The 19,158-nt window shown below is 40.2% G+C and overlaps 1 protein-coding gene across 1 annotated transcript in view; it reads left to right on the top strand.

Annotated features, from left to right (window-relative positions):
• vps13c (vacuolar protein sorting 13 homolog C) overlaps positions 1–19,158 on the top strand; it is a 387,871-nt gene that overhangs the window by 361,920 nt on the left and 6,793 nt on the right. The window contains exons 80-82 of the mRNA XM_072282204.1: positions 13,413–13,504; positions 15,748–15,868; positions 17,232–17,321. Coding sequence (XP_072138305.1) covers positions 13,413–13,504; positions 15,748–15,868; positions 17,232–17,321 — 303 coding nt within the window. The remainder of the gene's footprint in view (positions 1–13,412; positions 13,505–15,747; positions 15,869–17,231; positions 17,322–19,158) is intronic.

Here is a 19,158-nt window from a genome sequence, read left to right on the forward strand (position 1 = left end):
CATTCAGGCTTGGAAATGGCCAGGAGTGAAAATGAAACAATTTCACTACTTCAACAAGTAGGATCTACAAAGAATATAAAGGTGTCAACAATCATCTTTAAGATTAAGATTTGGATGATGCAGTCGTTGAAAGCATTGTATGAAGGGAGTCCATTTTCTGCACTAGGTGTTTGCGCTGATTTTGATAATTATAGTCAATCAAAAGAACATGACAGCATACACTGAATGAATTCCTCCATGGATAACCATTAAGAGTCAATACACAGTTTTATAATGTTGCAGTAGCATTGTAATGTTCTTATTTGTTCTGTATTTCATTTAAATACGTAATTTGTTACTCAGTTAAATGTTAATACCCTTGTATCTCTTTCCATGAAACTTAACGGGGCCAAAATGTACTGGTCATGAAGTGTCCTAATTAACTGGAATCCATTGTATATTCTGAAACACTAATAGTTAATCTTATGACCCTCCTGTCTGGCTGGTTCTTTTTCTATTCTGGTTATTAATTTCCACATATATTGTATGAATAATAATCATCACCTATATTTAAAATAAACATGGATTGTATCTTAATTGTGATTCTATAGTTTGCTTTATTGTATTCAGTTATAGTTTGATTTTTTTGAGAAATATCTTTATTTTGTTGGTCTTGCTCTACAGTTGAATAATAGACCAATGTTTACATGATCTGAAATACTGTAAAATGACATTTAGATGATTAAGTCAGACAATGCAGAAACAGACCATTTGGCTCATGCTGACCAGTGGGCACCCATCCACATTAATCCCATCTTCCAGTACTTGGCCTATTGCCTTCTATCAGGGGCAATGCAAATGTTTGTTTACACACTTCAGTGACTCTGCTTCTCAGCCAATGCAGTTCAGGTACTCATCACTCTCTGAGTCTCCCTCAAATCTCCTCTAATTCTCTTACCCCAAAACTAAATCTGTGTCCTCTCATTTTACGTACCTTCAATAAGGGATAAAGTTTCCTGTAATATGCCTTATACACTTCATAATTAAATATACCTCAATATTTGCTCTTAACCTCCTTCTTTCCAAAGAAAACAGACCCAGTCAGTCCTCATTTCTATCACAGACAACTTCCTGATGAATCTTCTCTGCACCCTCTCCAGCAGTGCCATATCTTTCCTGTAATGTGGTGAACAGAACTGTACATAGTACTCCATCTGAGGTTTGACAAAGATCTTGTGAAATGGGAGCATAACCTTGTTGATCTTGTATTCAATGCCTCAACTGGTGAAAGCCTGTAGCCCATATGCTGCTTTGTATTATCTCTGTACTGACACCTACAGGGAACTTTGGACTTGCACACCAAGGTCCATCTATTCCTCAATACTCTGTAGGACCTTACCATTTGTGATGTATGTCCTAGCCTTAGTCATAGTCATACTGTATTGATCCCGGGGGAAATTGGTTTTCGTTACAGTTGCACCATAAATAATAAATAATAATAAAACCATAAATAGTTAAATAGTAATATGTAAATTATGCCAGTAAATTATGAAATAAGTCCAGGACCAGCCTGTTGGCTCAGGGTGTCTGACCCTCCAAGGGAGGAGTTGTAAAGTTTGATGGCCACAGGCAGGAATGACTTCCTATGACGCTCTGTGTTGCATCTCGGTGGACTGAGTCTCTGGCTGAATGTACTCCTGTGCCCACCCAGAACATTATGTAGTGGATGGGAGACATTGTCCAAGATGGCATGCAACTTGGACAGCATCCTCTTTTCAGACACCACCATGAGAGGGTCCAGTTCCATCCCCACAACATCACTGGCCTTACGAATGAGATTGTTGATTCTGTTGGTGTCTGCTACCCTCAGCCTGGTGCCCCAGCACACAACAGCAAACATGATAGCACTGGGCACCACAGACCTTGCAGAACATCCTCAGCATCGTCCGGCAGATGTTAAAGGAACTCAGTCTCCTCAGGAAATAGAGACGGCTCTGACCCTTCTTGTAGACAGCCTCAGTGTTCTTCGACTAGCTTTATTAGTGCTCCCAGAATACACTACCTCATTAATCATGCTTCACCAACACATCAATATCGCCCTGTAGCCTAAGACCACCATACACACTTTCAACAATCCACCAGTCTTCATGTCATTTGTAAACTTACTGATCCTTCCTCCCACATCCACATCCAAATTATTCACGTATATTAGAAACAGTAAGGGTCCCAGCACTGATACCTGTGACACACCAACAGCCATCCAATCACAAAAACAACCCTCTACCATCACCCTCTGTCTCCTGTGACTACACCAATTTTTGGATTGGATCTGCCAACCTATCCTGGATCCCATGGGCCTTGACCTTTTCAACTAGTCTCCCATGTGGAGCTTGTTGAAGGTCTTACTGAAGTTCATGCAGACACATCTACTGCACTGCCCTCTTCAATATACTTCTTTACCTTTTTATCAAAGTCAATCAGATTGGTCAAACAAGATCAGCCCTTGAAAAAATCATGCTGTCTCTGATTATTCCCTGCCTTTCCAAATGATCATTAATCCTCTCCCTCGGAAATCTTTTCCAGAAACCCTTACCACTGATTTATTTATTGAGACAGAGTGTGGTGTAGGCCCTTCGAGCCCAGCAATGTCCCAATTTAATGCTAGACTAATCACAGGGCAATTTACAATAACCAATTAACCTACGAACCAGTGCATTGTTGGACTGTGGGGGGAAACCAGAGGAGACCCAAGAGGTCATGAAGAGAGCGTACAAATTCCTCATAGACAGCAGGAGGAAATGAACCCGCGTTGCTGATACTGTAAAGCATCGTGCTTACTACTACACTTCTGTACCACTCCCACTGATGTCTGGTCTATAATTACAAGGCTTTTACCTGTTGCCTTGAAAGTAGAGAACAGTCTTCCAGTCAAACTGATACCTCAGTTGTGCTCAACAAAGGTTTAAAAATCTCAGCAGAGTGCAAGTAATCTCTTCTGTTACCTCTCATAAGTCTGGAATGAACCTCATTGGGCCCAAGGGATTTATTTATCTAAGATATTGAATACCTCCTCTCTTCACATAGACTTTCAGTTGAGTTTCACCTTCCTCTTTGCTGAATCCTCCAACTATAAAGTCTGTGCCCCTTGTGAATAGTATTCACCCATACCTTCTAGTTCTTGCTTGCATTGTTCCTAACAGACTCTACTTTTTGTCTGGTTAGTCGTTTTTCTTTTTTATAATTATAAAATACCTTTGAATTTACCTTAATCCTACCTGCCAGTGATATTTCATGACCCCTCTCAGACTTGCTAATTTCCTTTCCAAGCATCTCCCTATAACCTTTACACTCCTGACCAGCCTCCCCCCCTATGCCTGCTATATGTTTTTTTATGTTCAGTAACCAAGATTTCCTGTACTTGTTAGCCAGGGTTTTCACCCTTACAGGAAAACTTTTACCCGAATAGTCATTACTTTTCTTTTAAATGCTTACACTGCAGATGTAGACTTCCCTGCAAGTAGGTGCTCCCAGTCTACCTTTGCGAGCTCTTGCTTATTTTAATCAAATTGACCTTCCCTCACTTTATTCCTGATATATCACTATCTTAAACATGAGAAAATTGCAGGAAATACGAAGCAACACATAATGTGCGTTTTGTGTGTATCACTGTCTTTTTTCCATAACTACTTTGAAATCTATGTGAGGTTTTTTAAAATGACCCTGAGGAGTATTTTATAAAAAGCTTGGAAAAACTTAAAAATTATCAGAAAACTTTACAGCTGTAACATGACATCCCAGCTATTGTGCCAAATCCCCTTTCCAATGAAGGCAAGCATGCAATATACTCTCTTCCCCACCCTGTTTACCTTTGTCTCCAGGCCCTTTTACCCCAAAGTCTTTCTGTTCTGCAGTATTCCCCAAGACCACTGTGAATGTTCTGCCTTGTGTAGCTTTCCAAAATGCATAAATTGATAGTTGTCTGACTTAAACTCTGTTATGTTTTGTAAATCCAAAACATAAAATTAATTAAAAGCAAAAATACACAGAGCAGGGAATTCGAGTTTTAATTTTGTGTTTACTTTAAGCAATGTGCACACAATCATGTGGTAGTGTCATGATCTATGCAATTCACTTATTTTTACATATAAAACCGTAATAAATTACTTAAACAAAGAATGCTTAATCAACAACATACTTACAATATTACTCAAATATTACTGAAACATTAAATGCACAACAAATTCCATTCCTGTTTTTTTTGCCCACTTTTGCAGTTAATCTAGATTCTGTTGTAAACTTAGACAGCCATCAATTTTGGTGTCATTTGCAAATGACTTTTTGTGTCACCTACATTCTCATCCAAATCATTAATATATATGACAAACAACAGAAGACCCAGCACTGATCTCTGCAGCACACCACTAGTAACAGACCACCATTCAGAAAAATGACCCTCCTCTACTGCCCTCTGACTACTTCCATCAAGCCAATTCTGTATCCAGTCGGCCAGGTCACGATTTTGCTCTGGACCAGCCTAGCATGCTGCACCTTGTCCAAAGCATTGCTAAAGTCCATGTAGGGCTTTACATTGTAAAGTCCATTGCAATGACTACTGCCCTGCCCTTATCAATCCTCTTGATCACTTCTTGAAAGAAGTTCATTCAAACTTGTGAGACACTATTTCCCACCCTGCGGACTATCCTTGATCAGTACTTGCCCTCCCAAATGCAGAAAGATCTTATCTCTGATTCTGCCCAGTAACTTTCCCACCACTGTTAGTAGTTTCTTTTGTTCTTGTACGCTGTCTTAAATGAAGGGCCAACTTTCAGGTCCCGCCACTCTTTCATTACTTCAATTGTGGCTAAACAAGTTATAAAGATCTCTGCCAGGATCCCAGCAGATTTCCCTTGCTTCCTATAATGTCATAGTATATAGTTATTGGTATCAAGATGTAGTGAAAACCTTCTCTTACATACTGTTTGTACAGATCAAATCATTACACAATACATTGAGCCAGAATAAGGAAAAACAATAACAATGCAGAATAAAATGTAAAAGCTGCCAAAAAAGTGCAGTGCAGGTAAACAATAAAGTGCAAAATCATAATGAGGTAGATTGTAAGGTTAAGAATCCCAGAGTTGGTTAAACTTCAGGGATTTATCCACTTTTATGTGCTTCAACACTGCCAACTCCTCCACTTTCATGCCTATATGTTAGGACATTACTGTCTGTTTCCTTGATCTTTTCCACAGTAAATTTTGATAATATATATTCATTTAAGACCTTGGCCATTGAAAACAATCAGTGATTCCTTTATATTTGGAAATAAATTTGAAATTAGATAGCATAGGTGCATTTTCTGTTCATATATACAACTGCCAAAACAAAATAAAAACCTTTAATCTTATCTTTAAAATGCATTATTTCTGTTCACATTTTCGTGTATTGGTTCTTCTTGAACCAGCAAGTCTACTGTCAAAAACTAAGTTCTGTAATTTCCTGGCACTGTCATATGTCAGTGTAATGTTGGGCTGTTGGATGAGCATCCTGAGGCTGACTCCTGATGAAGAGGCATGAGATGGAACATGCAAGGGAAATTGTGTTGGACAAACTTCCTAGAGTTACTTGAGCATGTATGTGGTGAAATAGATGATGGAGAACCAGTGGGCACGGCGCATTTGGGTTTTCAATTCAGTTCCATTTGATTCAAGTTTAATTGTCATTCAACCATTTTATTCACATAAAGATATTTGTGAGATTCAGCCACACAATTTAAAAAATAGTCCAGACCTTAGCCATGAATGCTGCCAAAATCTGCAGTTGACTACAACACAATTTGTCTTTTGCCAAGTGAACGCTAGGTAGCAGCACCAACTCCAATTTGGACGAGGCACCACGCTGCCCTTGGGGGAGTGCACTGGCTCCGATCCCTCTCTCCTGCCTGTTGTAAACAGGCGTCTCCGCAGCTTGAGGCTTAGTCCTCGTACATACGATATAACAAGCATATTAAATTATCAGTAAAATACAATCATGCAAAAAAAAAATGGCCCCTGCGCTTTGCCAGTAAATCAGTGAATTGAACTTGTGGCATACCATATTAACAATGTCCAAATCTTGCGACCAAGATGGTCAAAATTGACCAAGACGACCAAAATTGCCATTAGGCCTTTTGCCGCCTTCGACACAGGTAGCAGCATGATGCGCAGTTCCTTCATTTTCTCTACTAATGAACAACTCGCTGATGGGGTAGACCTACAGTACTTTTAAGTTCTTAATGTCTAGCGGGTCTTGCGATCATAAAAAATACGCTTAAAAAGGACAATAACACTTTTTGTTGACCCTGTAGAACCTGCTGCGATCCAATGCGCCGTCATCTTAACGGAACCTTTTATAAAGTCCCACATTAATGGTGAATGTGAGCCTGTGGGATTGGGGGTACTTTATTGCCATAGAATGAAAATCGGTTAACTGACTTGAAATTGGGAACAGTAATAAATGGGGCTTTGTGGGGATGGCAAGTGGTGACTAGTGAAGTACTGCAGGGATCAGTGCTTGTGACCCCACTAATCACCATATACGTTAAATGTATGAAGTTTTGCAACGTCTTTGCCAACAACATGAGATGATGGGGTGCAAACAGATCTGAACGTGATTCCACAAGCTACGTATGTGGGCAGGTACATGGCAGAGTGGGTACACTGCGGATAAGGGTGAGCATATCTTCTGAAGCAGTGTATTATTTAAATGGTGACTGATTGAGAAATGTGGAACAAAAGACTCTGGGTGTCCTTGTGCAGCACACTTTAAAGTAAACATACAAGTGCTCCAGACAGTAAAGAAGACAATTGAAGTGTTGGCCTTCAATGCAAAAGGCTTGGGCATATGCACAAGATGTGGTAGTACAGTTGTACAGAACCTTGTTATCCAGGAGTCTTATGTACAGTTTTAAAAATATATATTATTTAGAGATTGTGAAATCAGCTGAAAGAAGATTCTATGGTATGATGAAACCAAAATTGAATTTTTTATCCATCAGACTAAACAATATCTTTGGTTAAGCCAAACACCACACATCATCCCTACCGTGAATCATGGTGGTGGCTGCATCATGCTGTGGGAATGCTTCACTGCAGCGGGCCCTGGAAGGTTTGTGAAGAGGGTAAAATGATTTGCAGCAAAATACAGGGAGATCCTGGAGGAAAGCCTGATGCAGTCCACAAGAAAACTGCGACTTGGGAGTAGATTTGTTTTCCTGGAAGACAATGACCCCAAGCATAAAGCCAAAGCTATACAGGAATGGCTTAAAAACAACAAAGTTAATGTCCTGGAGTGGCCAAGTCAGAGTCCAGACCTCAATCCAATTGAGAATTTGTGGCTGGATTTGAAAAGGGCTGTTCACTCAAGTTCCCCAGGCAATCTGACAGAGCTTGAACCCTTTTGTAAGGAAGAATGGGGAAAAATTGCAGTGTCCAGGTGTGTAAAGCTGATAAAGACCTATCCACACAGATTCAAGCAGTAATTGCTGCCAAAGGTGCAGCTACTAAATACTGACTTGAAGGGGGTGAATACTTATACAATCAATTATTTTGTGTTTCATATTTGTATTTAATTTAGATCACGTTGTAGAGATCTGTTTACACTTTGACACAAAAGAGTCTTTCTGTTGATCAGTTCAAAAAAACTCAAATCCACTGTTATTCAATACACATTGTTATTCAGAGCATTTGCTACTGTTGTTCAGGAGGATTTAAACTAAGGCTACGTCCACACTACGCTGGATAATTTTGAAAACAAAACTTTTTCTCTTCGTTTTGACCCTCTGTCCACACTAAAACAGCGTTTTCATCCCCCGAAAATGGAGATTTTCAGAAACTGTCTTCAGAGTGAATAAATCTGAAAACTCCTAATATCCGTTGCAGTGTGTACGGGGTAACCGGAGCTTTTTAAAACCGCTGTCATGACGTGCCGGAACAGATGGCGGCAGCGCAGCATTTCATTGTTTTCTTCTTCTTATTATTATTATTACTGCTACTACTTTATTGTTGTCAAACAATTGATACTAGAGTGTACAATCATCACAGCGATATTTGATTCTGCGCTTTGCAGAACCTAACAATTTCAGAACAGACAGCAACGTGACTGAAGCCAGAAGAGTTAGAAATGTACTCACCAAATACTTTGACCAATAGCTTACTGAATAAATAAGTATACTCACTTTGCCCTGTTTTCTGTCCTTGCTTGTATGAAGGTGGTTTACCCATTTATGCAAGTACTTCTCTGACAATAGATGTGTAACAGCCTAATGTAACATTGTATGGAAATACAAGATAACACTGATGCAGACACGTTTTATACATTTAACAAGGTGCTTTATTAATGCAACAAAGTTGGTCAGTTTTTCAATGTTCGTCGTCAGCCGGGTCATACCGTCCGTGAACTCCCTGTCGGTTGCCTCTGTACACTCCAGTATTTGTTTTTTTTAAGTTTTAAGTCCTCCTGCGCGAGAACCAAGAGCAATTCCTTTTAAGTTTTTCTAGTCTGTAACTGGACAAATGCGCACCAAGTATACCATTCCCTCTTCGCTTGTTTTCTGTGTGTCCTGCGTGTGCCCAGTAGAGGAGATTCACCCGAATATCCGTGTAATGTGGACAGAGATATTTTGAAAAACGCTTAGTGTGTACGCCTGTCGTTTTTACTCGAAACCGGTGTTTTCAAAATTATCCAGCGTAGTGTGGACGAAGCCTAATGTGGCAGGGGATGGGAACAAGTGCAGAGACAGAGGGGTGTAAAATGAGGGTAGAAGCAAAAAGTAGTAAGGTGAAAAGTAAAAGTGGCAGGCAGGCAAACCGAGGACAAAAATCAAAAAGGACCACTTTTCAACATAATTGTATAAGGGCTAAGAGTGTTGTAAAGGCAAGCCTGAAGGCTTTGTGTGTCAATACAAGGAGCATTCGTAACAAGGTGGATGAATTGAAAGTGCAGATAGTTATTAATGAATATGATATAGTTGGGATCATAGAGACATGACTCCAGGGTGACCAAGGATGGGAGCTCAACATTCAGGGATATTTAATATTCAGGAGGGGTAACATTGCTGGTTAGAGAGGAGATTAACGCAATAGAAAGGAAGGACATTAGCCGGGAGGATGTGGAATCGATATGGGTAGAGCTGCATAACACTAAGGGGCAGAAAACACTGGTGGGAGTTGTGTACAGGCCACCTAACAGTAGTAGTGAGGTTGGGGATGGCATTAAACAGGAAATTAGAAATGCGTGCCATAAAGGACCAGCAGTTATAATGGGTGACTTCAATCCATGTATCGATTGGGTGAACCAAATTGGTAAGGGTGCTGAGGAAGAGGATTTCTTGGAATGTATGCGGGATGGTTTTCTGAACCAACATGTCAAGGAACCAACTAGAGAGCAGGTAGACTGGGTATTGAGCAATGAGAAAGGGTTAATTAGCAATCTTGTCATGAGAGGCCCCTTGGGTAAGAGTGACCATAATATGGTGGAATTCTTCATTAAGATGGAGAGTGACGTAATTAATTCAGAAACAACGGTTCTGAACTTAAAGAAGGGTAACTTTGAAGGTATGAGACGTGAATTAGCTAAGATAGACTGGCAAGTGATACATAAAGGGTTGACGGTGGATATGCAATGGCAAGCATTTAAAGATCGCATGGATAAACTACAACTATTGTTCATCCCAGTTTGGCAAAAGAATAAACCAGGGAAAGTGGCTGACAAGGGAAATTAGGGATAGTATCAATTCCAAAGAAGAAACATACAAATTAGCCAGAAAAAGCGGCACACCTGAGGACTGGGAGAAATTCAGAGTCTAGCAGAGGAGGACAAAGGGCTTAATTAGGAAAGGGAAAAAAGGTTATGAGAGAAAACTGGCAGGGAACATAAAAACTGACTGTAAAAGCTTTTATAGATATGTGAAAAGAAAAAGATTGGTTAAGACAAATGTAGGTCCCTTACAGACAGAAACAGAGGAATTGATTATGGAGAACAAGGACATAGCAGACCAATTGAATAACTACTTTGGTTCTGTCTTCACTAAGGAGGACATAATAATCTTCCAGAAATAGTAGGGGACAGAAGGTCCAGTGAGATGGAGGAACTGAGGGAAATACATGTTACTAGGGAAGTGGTGTTAGGTAAATTGAAGGGATTAAAGGCAGATAAATCCCCAGGGCCAGATGGTCTGCATCCAAGAGTGCTTTAGGAAGCAGCCCAAGAAATAGTGGATACATTAGTGATAATTTTTCAAAACTCTTTAGATTCTGGACTAGTTCCTGAGGATTGAAGGGTGGCTAATGTAACTGTGCTTTTTAAAAAAGGAGGGAGAGAGAAACCGGGGAATTATAGACCGGTTAGCCTAACATCGGTAGTGGGGAAAATGCTAGAGTCAGTTATCAAAGATGTGATAACAGCACATTTGGAAAGCGGTGAAATTATCGGACAAGGTCAGCATGGATTTGTGAAAGGAAAATCATGTCTGACGAATTTCTTAGAATTTTTTGAGGATGTAACTAGTAGTGTGGATAGGGGGGAATCAGTGGATGTGGTATACTTGGATTTTCAAAAGGCTTTTGAAAGGTCCCACACAGGAGATTAGTGTGCAGACTTAAAGCACACGGTATTGGGGGTGTGGTATTGATGTAGATAGAGAATTGGTTGGCAGACAGGAAACAAAGAGTGGGAATAAACAGGACCTTTTCAGAATGGCAGGCAGTGACTAGTGGGGTGCCGCAAGGCTCAGTGCTGGGACTCCAGTTGTTTACAATATATATTAATGACTTAGACGAGGGAATTCAATGCAGCATCTCCAAGTTTGCGGATGACATGAAGCTGGGCAGTGTGAGGAGGATGCTAAGAGGATGCAGGGTGACTTGGATAAGTTAGGTGAGTGGGCAAATTCATGGCAGATGCAATTTAATGTGGATAAATGTGAGGTTATCCACTTTGGTGGCAAAAACGGGAAAACAGATTATTATCTGAATGGTGGCCAATTAGGAAAAGGGGAGGTGCAATGAGACCTGGGTGTCATTACACACCAGTCATTGAAAGTGGGCATGCAGGTATAGCAGGCGGTGAAAAAGGCGAATGGTATGCTGGCATTCATAGCAAGAGGATTCGAGTACAGGAGCAGGGAGGTACTACTGCAGTTGTACAAGGCCTTGGTGAGACTACACCTGGAGTATTGTGTGCAGTTTTGGTCCCCTAATCTGAGGAAAGACATTCTTGCCATAGAGGGAGTATGAAGGAGATTCACCAGATTGATTCCTGGGATGGCAGGACTTTCATATGATGAAAGACTGGATCGTCTAGGCTTATACTCGCTGGAATTTAGAAGATTGAGGGGGGATCTTATTGAAACGTATAAAATTGTAAAGGGATTGGACAGGCTAGATGCAGGAAGATTGTTCCTGATGCTGGGGAAGTCCAGAACGAGGGGTCACAGTTTAAGGATAAAGGGGAAGCCTTTTAGGACCGAGATGAGGAAAAACTTCTTCACACAGAGAGTGGTGAATCTCTGGAATTCTCTGCCACAGGAAACAGTTGAGACCAGTTCATTGGCTATATTTAAGAGGGAGTTAGATGTGGCTCTTGTGGCTAAAGGGATCGGGGATATGGAGAGAAGGCAGGTGCAGGGTTCTGAGTTGGATGATCAGCCATGATCATACTGAATGGCAGTGCAGGCTCGAAGAGCCGAATGGCCTACTCCTGCACCTATTTTCTATGTTTCTAAAACAATAAAACATGAAAACCTTCAAGGGGGCTGAATACTGTATGGACATTAAGTAAGTAATCTGATCTTCTATTTTTCCTTCCAAAGTGGATGATCTGTCATTTACCCACATAGTACTCCATCTGCCAGACCCTTGCCCACTTAGTTAACCTATCTATGTTTCTTGTAGACTCTCCACATCTCTGCACAAATTTGCTTTTCCATTCAGTTTAGTGCCATCATCAAACTTGGGTGCATTACACTCTGTCCCCTCTTCCTAATTTTAGTTAATGTATAACTATTGCTGGCCCAGGACCCAGCCCAATGGCACTCTGCTCACTACTTGAAACAAGAGAAATGCCATTAATCATAATCTGTCTTCCACTGGTTAACCACATTACCTCTAACTGGATGTATCTTTTATTCAATACCTTATCGAATACCTTCTGGAAGTCCAAGTGTACAGCATCCACCTGTTCTCTGTTCACTCTGCTTATATTCTCAAAGAACTCCACTAAGCTTGTCGAGCAGAACCTGTCCTTCATGAATCCGTGTTGTGTCTGCCTGATGGAACTTCTATCCCGATGTCTTACTGTGATGATAACTTCAAGTATTTTCTCAACTACAGACATTAAGCTAGCTAGCTATATTTGCCCACTTATTCCCTACAACTTTTCTTTAAACAGTGCCATGACATTGTATGTGTTTCATTCTGCTGGGACCTGCACAGAATGCAGAGAATTTTGGTAACTTATCACAAACACGTCTAATTTACGCCATTACTTTCAGTACCTTGGAATGTGTTTCATTAGGACAAAAGAACTTGTCTACCTTTTTGCTCATCACTCCCTCTTTAGTGTCAGTGATTGTATTGAGATCCTCACCTCCCACTGCATCCATAACATCTCCCTTTGGTTTGTTAATATGTGTCGTCACGATGAAGACCTGCAGAAAATCATTGCTCAAGGCTTCAACCATTACCTAATATTAATTCCCTTCAGACCACTGACTGTTGCTCTAACAATTCAGTCTGTTAATATCAATACCCATTTTGATCTTGATCACTTGGCAATTGTGCCTAATTATAATTAATGTTTGATGGTTCCAATTGTAGTGGAACACTGCTGTTTGTGTATGAGTGTGTTGCTACGTTTCCCATGGTACAACAGTGCCTCTATTTCAAATCTAATTTTATGGCAGTTTTCATCAGCATGGGTCCTTCCTCTAAGTTTGCATCTTTTGTACAAAACCTGCTTTGAATATAGCTATTTTTAAATAAACATATTTTAATACTTGACTTTGATGTGACGGATTTGATTAACAGGGAAGAAATATTTTAAAAGTAGTTAATTTGCGTGCAGTCATTGGGAATTATGTGATGCATTGCAAAATCAATTTTCCTCAACTCTTGCCAATGTACACAATGCCTAATCAAACAGAATTTTGGTGAGAGCAGGAACTGGTAGAGATGGAGTCTGTGTTTCAGTTATTTGGCTCTGATGGTTTACTACAACACATCAAATACCTCACCTTAACTTTCAACTTACATGTGGTTGTGTGGCTGAAGCTAAGACTTACCCATTCTGACACAAGCTACTGACTGCACATGATGTCAGTGAGTTGTATGCACCATATTTAAATTCTCACCTTTGATTAAGTGTTGCTGGAGAAAATAATCTGACTTTTCTTGCAGAGGTTGGAGATTGCGAAGCTTAATGGAGAGCGATATCGTTCGCATTGTCTTTTGTATGGGAAGAAAAGAACAAATCTGCTCATCACAAACAGGTACAGAAAATAATCATCTTGATGGAGGGGCCAGAATGACAAGACAAGGGAGCAAGTCATTAAATGTGTTCATAAAGAATGCAGATAAATTTCTTAATACCAAAGGGATCAAGGGATATGGGGGGGCGGGATAGACCAGGATATTAGATTAGAGTGATTAGCCATGATCATTAAATGTCAGAAAAAATTCAAAGGGCTGAATGACTTCCTCCCATTCTTAACCTTTGTGTTTTTTGGTTCAAAGTGTGAGCTAGCTGAGTGTTGGAGAAAGGGATGGGCTTTGATATGCTTTTTCAAGATGGGCCAAAGTGTAGTGTCTCAAGGACAATTTCAGAAACTGGTCGATTACGAGGGGTGATTGATATGTTTCCGGCCTAAGGTAGACGGAGTCAATTTTAGAAAACCTAGCACATTTATTTTTCAACATAGTCCCCTCCTACATTTACACACTTAGTCCAGCGGTAGTGAGTGGAGTATACGGATCTTGGACCTCCAGAAAGTGTCTACAGATGGGTGACTGATAAGTTCATGGCCTAAGGTAGAAGGAGATGAGTTATACAGCTCTCGTTACATGCACATGCAGGTCAACTCTTTGAGTGATCATGCAGAAAGTTGGAAGTTAATAACTCATCTCTTCTATCTTAGGCTATGAACTTATCAATCATCCCTGATGAGTGATTAACTTCAAACTTTCTGCATAATCACTCAAGGAGTTGACCTACATGTGCATGTAACGAGAGCTGTATAACTCATCTCTTTCTACCTTACGCCATGAACCTATCAATCACCTCCGCTGTGGAGGTCCAAGATCCATATGCACCACGACCGCTGGACTAAGTGTGTAAATGTAGGAGGGGACTATGTTGAAAAATAAATGTGCTAGGTTTTCTAAAATTGACTCCTTCTACCTTAGGCTACGAACTTATCAATCACCCCTTGTATATTTCCCTTTCGCTCACTTAATATCCTTTCATGTGATGTTCACAGCTACAGGAAACAATCTCTGCTATTCCCAGGATTTTCTGCTACAGAATATAGTTTCTTGTAGCTTCACCAACAGCCTGTCCTTGTTTGATTACAGTCACAGAATTTCTAGTGTTTATAGTCAGGAAGACTGTTCATGGATCATTGTTGGTAGTGGCAGAGCGGATTTTGGAATAGGGTTGGACAAGGGAGCTGTATGTCTTTGTGGCTAATAACAGCTTTTTGAAACTTAGTTTCATTCCTTCCTGCTTTAATGTCCATCTTCAATCTTCTCAATTTTGTTCCTGGCCCTTCCCTCTGTTTTCCTGGTTCTGGTGCTGGAAGAGCTTGGACAACATGGACTCATTTCTTACCGATTTGCAGTTTGTGTTTAATGTGTTTGTTCTTTGAACTAATCATACAAAGTCAAAAGCACGTTTGGCAGCAGCTGCACCTCAAAACTTCAAGCTAATTTTCAACTGTCTTAGGGATTTAACTGATCCGGAGGCTTTGAGAATGGGAATTCCATTTCAGCAGTAGTTACAGCAACACCAGTCTGCAGTCAAGATCGAAGTGTGGAAGGAAATGGCTCATGCCATTTTGCCTTATGAAGAAAGAGGGGTTAAGTAATGAATTGTGAATTAGAAGTACTTTCTTAAAGGGAATGGAAGTTGGTTTAGTGCTAGCTTTCTGAAGGGAAGTGCAGGAGCATTTCAAGTTATGGGACTAAGTTAATAGCTTGTTAGAAAAGGTAGCACTTGTCTGAAGAGCTGATTCTACACTCATTAGAGCACCATTCTGAACGTAGCTCCAAGGTTTATAGATCTATGTCAGAAGGCCAGAAATTATTAACTGTTTGGTGAAGAATAACTAAGCCTGTTTGAAGGAAAAGTGTAAGAGCATTATTTACAAATTTGTCAGCACCAGTGAGGCACACACTACTGAAATTAAACATTAAGAACACAGAAACTGGAAAAAGTGTCAAGTTGAGGGTATTTACTGTTGTACAGTGCCCGCAACTTGAGTTAAAAAAATAAATATAGCTTAATTTATTAAGTTCATATTGGATAAAATAAGTTTAAATTTCATTTTATGATTAAATATACACTTGAGCTTTTAGAAAATTGGTAATAATTCGTTTTTATAAAACTACTATAAGTGACAATTATTAGAATAAATGAAACCCCAAATATTTAACAACTGTCAACTGGTGTGAGTCCTTGACTCCACATATACAGTGACCTCTTCTCCTCTTGTTTTCAAATACTTTGTTCTTTTAGGAGAGTGATCTGCGCATCCGATGAGATTCTCTGCCACCTTGGTTGTGATTGGAATTATGTATTTGATGAGTTTATTCGACCGCCAACTTTGGAAGGGAATGTACTGAGCTTGTATATCAAGGTACGTGTGTGGGATACTGGATCTTTATGTGGCATCACTTAATGTTTGATGGAAGCATGAGTTAACATCCTTTACATGATATTACATTGTTAATTATGATGCTAAGTGAATTTTAATAAGTGACAATCAAGGGGCCATTGTCTTTTCAAAGTAAACATAGGCCTCTTACATAGGCCTCCAGTGTTCCTGGTCAGAACTTTTCAAGTCTTGTGATTTAAAATTTAATTGAGAGCTTTCATCATAAATAGAGAAGTTTTTGAACTTTTTTTTAATCTTTCCTGCAAGAATGCATAAAGAATCAAAAAATATATGCCACTATGAATGGTTCATCTGAGTGAGAATTAGAACAGTGGTCTGTCTAAGTTACAAGATGAGTATACGTAGAATATAAAACCAAGGGTGTACTGCCGAGACTTCCTAAGGTATTGGTCAGACCACATTTGGAATATTGTGAGCAACTTTGGGCCCCATATCTAGGAAGTGATGTGCTGACCCTGGGGAGGTTCCAGAGAAAGTTCACAAGAATGATCCCAGAAATTAAACACTTAATGTATGAGGAGTGTTTGATGCCTCTGGGTCTGTGCTTCACAGGGCTCAAAAGGATGAAAAGGGATCTCATTGGTACCTACTGGATACTGAAAGGCTTGGATAGAGTAGACATGGAGAGGACGTTATCACCAATAGGAACATCAAGGATCCAAGGGCACAGCTTCAGAATAAAGGGATGTCCTTTCAAAACAGAAATGACAAGACATTTTTTCAACCAGAGGGTGGTGACTCTATGATAGATTCTTGATTGGTGAAGAGGTTAAGGGTTATGGGAAGAAGTGGAGAAGAAGGTTAAAACAAAAGCCATGATTGAATGGTGGAGCAGACTCAATGGGATCAATAGCCTAATTCCGTTCCTATATCTTATGGTCTGATCAGCAAGTTAATTGCACAATCTTGACTTATGTTATTTAAATGGAGTCACCAACTTCCAAAATAAGCCAGTGAAATAAAGCACATTGAAGTATTAATCATTGTTCAGTAGGAATTGTAGACAGTCAGTGACAAAATGTGGCCTTGTCAGTATGGGAAATCTGGAGTTTGTTTTATGAAAGAAGGAGGATCTTACCTATTCCCTTTTACTTCCTCTGACAAGGTTTAGAGCTCTATGTACCCATAATCCATTTGCTGGTTCCAGAACTGGAGGTCTGGTTATCAGGGACTATCTTCCTGCTGTGCATTTTCTGCTCTTCCACTATCTCAGCTGTGGCATGTCAGTCCATTTAAAATACAGATCTGAAATATTTCCATGAGAAATGTACAAAAATGGAACCAGCATTAACAATGACAATGATGTATTTTGGTGGTTTTACAGGATCAAACATTAATTAGTTTTACAAGCGCAAAAAGTGAGACTGAAAGCTTTGTGAAGAAAGTGGCTCTCCAGGATGAGGATATGGCTCAGGTAAATATTTTCATCTCAACAGAGATTTGACATGTTATGTTAGTGCAATTTGTTTTTGGAAGATATCTTTATTAGTTACTGTGTACACCCAGCCATGTTCCAATCTTAAATAAGTTTCTAGTTTAAGTAAGATTGAGGACCTAAGGGCAAAATTGCTGTATTGGAGGACAATGGGGAATTGTTGTGTTCTGTGTTTCACGGAGACATGGCTCACCCCAGATGCGTTGGTAAGATCTGAAGGCTTCTTGATACACTGGATAGATCAGACTGCTGATTCAGAAAAAGGGGAAAGGGTGGGGGTCTGTGGTCCTTGGATTTGGTGGTCTTTTACCATTGTTCCCCTGACCTGGAACATATAATGATTAAGTGCTGACCATTCTATTTACCAAGAGAGTTCTCCTCCATGATTCTGACTGCAGTTTAAATACTGCCAAAAGCCGACATTAATCAGGCACTCGAGGTATTGAATGCTGCCATCATCAAACAAGAAACAGCCTATCCTGACACATTTCATATCATAGTTCAGGGCTTCAATCAGCCTTGTTTGAAGAAATTCCTGCCCAATTATCATCAGCATATAAGTGACAGCACCAGGAGTCCCAACACACTCGATCACTGCTACCATTCCATGCCTAGACTGCATTTGGGAATCAGATTACTTGACTGTCCTTTTCCTTTCTGCATACAGGCAGAGGCTAAAGAGCAGGGTTCCAGATATAAAGACAACATAGAGGTGGTCAAGGGAGACAGAGGAGTGGCTACGGGATTGCTTCGAGTTGGTGGGCTGGACTGTGTTGAAGGACTCATCAGAGGATATGAATGAATACACCGCAGTTGTTATGTGTTTTATAAAAGCAGTCGTAAATGAGTGTGTCCCCACAAAATCATTTAGAGTCTTCCCTGAACAGAAGCTCTGGATGAACAATGAGATCCACAATCTGCTGAGGACCAGATCACTGCCATTCAATAATGACGAACAAATAAGATACGAGATCTCCAGAAAGCCACCTCATGTGTGAAGTGTCAATTCTGGGCCAAACTTGAATCACTGAAGGATGCTTGACAGCTGTGACAGGGCTTCAATGCTGTCACCTCTTACAAAGTGAAAGCAGGCAACATAGGTGATAACGAGGCTTCGCTCCCAGATGAGCTCAATGACAAAGTGCTTTGAGAGCTCGTTGATGAAACATACCAACTCCTGCCTGACAGACAACTTGGATTAGCTTCAGTTTGCCTACTGGCACCAGTCCACAGTAGATGCTATTTGATTGGCTCTTCGCTCAACCCTGGAATGTCTGGAGAACAAAGATGTATACATCAGGATGCTTTTTGTCAACTACAGCTTGGCATTCAATACTATCATCCCCTTCAAAGCTAATCATTAACCGTCAGGACCATGGCCTCAATACCTCCTTGTGCAACTGCATCCTCGAATTCCTCATTTGCAGACCCCAGTCAGTTTGGATTGGCAACACCTCCACAATCTCCATCAGCACAGGTGCACTACAAGGCTGTGTACTTAGACTCCTGCTCTATTTGCAGTGTACTTATGACTAAGTGTACAGTGCACAGCTTCAATGCCATATCTAAATTTGCTGACAACACCACTGTCATAGGCCGAATCAAAATTGGTGATTAAACAGCATATAAGAGAGAGATTGTAAATCAGGCTGAGTAGTGTCATAACAGCAACCTCTTACTCAATGTCAGCAAGACCAAAGAGCTGATTATAGACTCCGGGAGAAGGAAACGGATGGTTGATGAGACAGTCCTCATTTAAGGATCAGAAGAGGAGAGGGTTAGCAACTTTAAATTCTTCAGTGTTATCATTTCAGAG

The sequence above is a fragment of the Mobula birostris genome, chromosome 18 (genome assembly GCF_030028105.1).
Source record: "Mobula birostris isolate sMobBir1 chromosome 18, sMobBir1.hap1, whole genome shotgun sequence".
In the NCBI taxonomy this organism is placed as follows: Eukaryota; Metazoa; Chordata; class Chondrichthyes; order Myliobatiformes; family Myliobatidae; genus Mobula; species Mobula birostris.